This window comes from Diospyros lotus, chromosome 10 (assembly GCF_014633365.1).
Source record: "Diospyros lotus cultivar Yz01 chromosome 10, ASM1463336v1, whole genome shotgun sequence".
Lineage (NCBI taxonomy): Eukaryota > Viridiplantae > Streptophyta > Magnoliopsida > Ericales > Ebenaceae > Diospyros > Diospyros lotus.
Genome location: NC_068347.1, coordinates 31114066 through 31119578, shown reverse-complemented (window position 1 = coordinate 31119578; position 5513 = coordinate 31114066). Strand labels below are relative to the sequence as shown.

The 5513-nt window shown below is 42.6% G+C and overlaps 1 protein-coding gene across 1 annotated transcript; it reads right to left on the bottom strand.

Annotated features, from left to right (window-relative positions):
• Positions 1 to 1280: 1280 nt before the first annotated feature.
• Positions 1281 to 4656, bottom strand: LOC127811696 (ATP sulfurylase 1, chloroplastic-like). The gene is made up of 5 exons (XM_052351820.1): positions 3873 to 4656; positions 2942 to 3347; positions 2518 to 2778; positions 2324 to 2410; positions 1281 to 1743 (listed from the first exon to the last, which is right to left on the bottom strand). The coding sequence occupies exons 1-5, from the start codon at positions 4592 to 4594 to the stop codon at positions 1603 to 1605; spliced, it is 1617 nt and encodes a 538-aa protein (XP_052207780.1). The 5' UTR covers positions 4595 to 4656; the 3' UTR covers positions 1281 to 1602.
• Positions 4657 to 5513: the final 857 nt, after the last annotated feature.

The window sequence follows — 5513 nt, the reverse complement described above, 5'->3', positions numbered from 1 at the left end:
GATTCCTAACATTATTCTAACTTTATTATGTTGAATTCTTCGCATATGTTTTACATCGTCGTCGGTTATCTTAAAATAAGGTCAGTTATTGTAATTTTAACATTAAATAAATTGATTTCAAAATCTATTCCCAAAAAATTGTTTGAATTTTAACATTAGAGAGGGATGGAACAGTTCGGTCGGCCAGAAACAGTCTGTGATCGAAGACCCTCAATTTTTGACATTACACGAAAAAAGACTCCTCCGTACAACCTAGGTTATTAATCCTACAAAAGGAAATTAGCATGAGCCCAACAAGCTCGGTCTGTTGGGCCGTGTCATGTCTAGAGGCCCAACTACATTTAACAAATCTTAACAAAGAAATAATATTTATATTTTAAAATAAATCAACAAATTTATCTGCATTGCTTTTATTGTATTTTCATTTTTCTTCTACGTAAATTGATTTTGCAAATTTAGCGGCAAATACAAATCAGTATCATCCTGGATCGACACGTGTCTTCCCCGGGAAACACCTATATAGGCACGTGTCATCTTGGAGCAGTGAACATCTTTCTCTTTCTCTTTCTCATTCTGGTACTTGACACTTGACAGTATATTTTCGTCAAATAATCCATTTTCATGCATCGCCATGTTGAGTGTTTCGCAAATGTTAAAAGAGTCTCTCTGCAATCTCATCCAGCCTCATCGTGAAAATGACAGCGATCCCATTTTCCATGGCAGGGTCGGCCTTGGCCAGAGCTTCGTCAGCAGTTTCAGTACGGGGGCACGACCCGGCTGACTTGCCGAGGAAGACTCCGCCGCCGAGGCAACGGCCGTCTGCTCGTCCGGTACCGCCTTCAGAAGTCCCGCGGACCCCGAATTTCCACGACTTCGACCGAGATTCCCCCGGAAAGAGGGTTGATCCGCCCGATGTGGTTCCCGACCCGGTGCCCAATTTTCCTGACCCGCCGGGCCGGACATATTTCCTCTTATGCTTTCTGTGTGGTCTTTTCGTTCCTCTTATGCTTTCTGTGTGGCTATCAATAAAGTTGTTTTTCAATGAGAAAACAGAGCTTATACATTGTTTTTTTAGATGATAACTTTGAATCAATTGCTGCTGGATTGGTTCATGGGCTGGATTGCGACGTTTCAAAGACTTCTTCTTTCTCCCAAAAAGCCAAATGTGTACAGCATGCTTTTATATATTTGATTCGATAAGTTTTACGCTTACTCTTGATTATGATTACGTCCGAATCCTCTTCGAACTGTCTGGATATAACAAACGTGTAAGACATCCAAATGATGATGAGAGAGGACAAAACTAGCCTTTTAGATGCACCAGATACATATATCTTTGTGAAAACACAGTTCAGTATGATACAATGTGCACTCAAGTGCACAATTTCAAGCTGCCATGAATGGAGCTCTAATCACAGGTGGTGAGGCAGGCCAGGTCTAGTTAATCTGTTCCAGTGCCTCACATGATTTATTCAAGAGCTGGACACCGTGTCCACAACATAGAACAGCAAACCAACCACACATTGGAGATAACGCATATTTCAAGTTTGTCCCAAACTGTTATGATGGACAATACATATATTTTACTGAGCAAATCCTCCTCTAAGCAGGCACAGGTTCTGCTGGGAGCTTGCCATTCTCCACAGGTACCAAACTGTCATAGTATTCTACCAACACTTGCCAGCCACCAGGGCTCATAAATCCATCTGGCGGATTCTCGCCGTTCTTGGCAAGTGCTCTCATCTGCCAAATGCAATCAATCAATCATGTGATTTGTCATTTTACTGCATTCTCATTCCTAAATTCCCCCCCCCCCGCCCAAACGTATTTTAGCCAAACTACGGGTAGGAAAGTGTTAATTGTATTTCTAGCATAATTAGGCTACTATTAAGGCTCTGTTTGATTGCATTACCATTAATTCTAAGTAATGATTGTTTAAAAAACAAAAACCACCCCCACCCTCTTGAAAGTTTTAAATACTTATACCATGCACATATTTTCTATAAAAAAGTTAAGGGTGTTTGATTATTTTTCTAGAAAATATATATAATAATTACACATGATTATACATTTTCTATAGCAAATATATGCTATCAAACAGAGTCACCCCACATAATTACACATAATTGTTTTGAGTTCGAGAAAACTGTGATACAATACAGTTTGTGAGACATGGATACAAGTTATTTGATATTGGTCCAAACTTTTCTAAGCCTATCACCCCACGTGTTTGAGACTTAGTTAAACGGCTAATGTGGGTCAAAGCCTAGGATGAGAAGACCCTAATGACAATTGAAACACATGGCTCGGCTCAGAAACATACCTTGGTGCCCGAAATGAAGAGAAAATCTTGGGGCCTTGAAGGGTCAAAGAAGGCCATCTTACCCTGAGTCCTATCATATGCAGCCACCTGCAGTTTTAAACAACGGTAATGAATATTTGATGGTCACAGAAACTTAAATGGGAAGAGTGTAATCAAGGAGATGCGTAATAGCTATATATGAGCGGCTTGCGTACCTTGAAAGGCAGGATGTTTAGCCTCTCCAGTCCAGGAGCCATGCTCAGCACCTTCTTCCCATGGTAAGCATCATATAAATCTCTCTTCTCAACAGGATGGCTCATGCCGGCGGGATCACGACCCACAATATAGAAGTTGGCACCAGCATTTATCCGTGCTTTTGCGTGCCACTGCACCTCTGTAGGTCCGGCATAGAGCATGGGTGATGGGAATATAGAGACCACGGTTGTCTCAGGATCAAGAACACCATCCTCAAGAACCTGAGAGAATAGGCAAATGGCCGATAAAAATCAGTTGGGGCAGGAGTACAAGGCATGCCTGGCAGAGATTTCCCAGTTTCCCTAATGTGAAATAGTTTCCCAAAATGGCAGAAATCATACAAAGAGTAAGGTTTATGAGGTAAAAGATAAAGGGTGAATTAACCTTTTCGTGCTGCTTCATTCGCCAACTAAGAGGAACATCATCGGCCTTTGTGAACCCTCCCAGTGGATGAAGCAAGAGCACAGGGTTCTCATATCCCATCTGAAGAAGACGACGCCGCGTGTCTGTCATCAGTAAGGCGTGGCCATTGTGCACGGGATTCCTGAGCTGAAAAGCGAACACTGCATCGGCATTACGCCGTGTGAATTCCTGACGAAGTTCTGCAGGGGACAGCCGGAAGCGGTCAAGACCATCGTGGTACTCTATTGGCTCTAAGACCTCCAAGTCTCCTCCTATCAGCCAGTCTCCAGCACTGGCTATGGCTTCCTCAACATAAGGTAAACCAGGGGCAGTGCTACCCCAACATCTTGCTATTCGTTCTTCCTTGTTATGCCTGTAGATCTCAATACTGCAGAATACATTGCATAAAGCTTTAGGCAACTATAACCTAAATGGAAATTTGCCTGATCTAATCATAAGAATTCCAATACCATCAGCACAAGTAGAACAAGATCATTGCGCTGGAACATGTTGTTTTCTTTAGAGAGCTAAATCTTAAGCAACACAAAATCAGACAAAATCATTGCTGCCAAGCCCCAAAATCACTAGCACATGGAGAAAGCTGCCTAAAAAGAAAATTCAAATAGAAAATTGAAACAAGTCTAGGTTCTAACTTCATAGAAATTAAGACCAAATCGTGCCCTCAAAAAGATCAAAATTCAAACAGAACTGTATAGAAGCAAAGTCAAAAGTCTTCATAATTGTTTAAAAACGAAGCACCATATCACATCTAAATTAACTACCATATATATGTGTATATATACCCATTTCAGTTGCATTATGAATTGTGATATGACAATTACCATATGCCTCATATAAATATCCCAAAACTATCAGACTCTGAATAACTTTCGAATGACCGCAATGCCCTTACTTGTTAAGAATCGCCACCGGGTTATCCCCGGGGTCGAACAAAGCCACCGAGGTGGAGCCGCCAATCCAGCCCTTCTGGGAGTCGTCGACGGCGAGGACTATAGGCACCGACATGTTTATGACGGAGCCGCTGTCGAACCGGAGCGAATTGAAATGAAGTGTTTGGAGGAACTCGGACTCTCTCATGAACCCCTTGAGCGGGCTCGCCCAGCCTTCGCTGAGCACGTGGACCCACTGCAGATCGACTCGGGACAGCTTGATTCTCGGCATGGACAAAGCTCGCCTCTTCTTCTCGTCCCTCTGCGACTCCTCGACCACGAGCTCCACGAGCCTGCCTCCATCCGGCTCGATCAACCAGCAAGAAATCTGAATCTTTCGGTACGACGTAGTCCTCAGCTTGAGGGCGGGGAGAAGTGGGTTTTTGTGGGTTTGAGGGAAGGAGAAAGATGGGCTCGGGGTTTTGGCTAAAAGGGCGGCCATGGACGCCATTGGATGTGGAGAGTGAACACTGTAAGTGGAAGCTCTCTCGCTGTCAATGGACAGAGAGAGAGGGAGAGAGAGAAGGGCAACTGGCAATAAAAATGTTAGGAAGTTACATCGTGCATGACACTGGGATGGACTCTTGGCGGAAAAGTGTGTTGGGTTGGTCTTGTCTTGTTCCCCTGCACTGTGGCTGTGGCATTCCTTCATCGGTAGATAAACATGCACCAAACCAAACACCATTTGGACACAGAGATGGAAAGTGACGTAAGCCTTCACTTATTTTTTCTCCATTTTGAACTTTTGCCTCTTCCGTGGCCACATTCAGATGCAGCTATTGAAGGTCTTGAATGCAAGAGTAGCTTCTTTTTTTTTTTTTTTTTTTTTAACTCAGATTTCAAACATTGCCAACTAATTTTGATAGAAAATGTCTTTCCTCTAATTTGCCCTTCAAGTAAACCTAGATACGATCACAGCTTATATATACAGTAAAAGCAAATTTTCAAGAAGCGACTATCTTATTTGTAGATCTTCCATTACATCATATGGATGGAATCCCTAGAAAAGTGATAAGGCACACTAAGACCCTCTCTCCACAAACATTCAAATCTTCGATATCCCATTTCAACTTTCAAATATTTTACTATTGCGTCATACCAATGGGGCAAACAATAGTGGCTTCTTGAGAGGACAGTTGGATGATTCTCAACAATTGGTATTATTAGGGCAACGCAGCAGATTTTTTTTGGGGGGTATTTTATTAAAAAAACAAAGTAGAGGCTTTTTATCCAAATGGGCTGACTGCAAACCGGCCCATAATGACTGAGTAGAAGTGCATCTACATGGAACCATGAAACTTGTTCCAGTTTTTAACTGGGCCTGGCCTATCTAGGGGTGGGTTGCCAGATTGGTGCAAATGTCATATCCATCCGTGCTGTAACATGCCACGGAAACAGTCAAGAGAAGAGGGGATGGCAAAGACAACTTTGAAGTTACAAGTACATCTCAACTATGTTCACTGCTATAATTGTCTCAATTAATGATTGGTTCCACTACCAGAGGATGAAAGGATAAGGGCCCACCCCAGCCCTTCTAAGGCTTCAACAATGATGGGGTCTCTCTCCCTAGGTATAGCTAAAGTACAAAATACATTCCCCTTTGA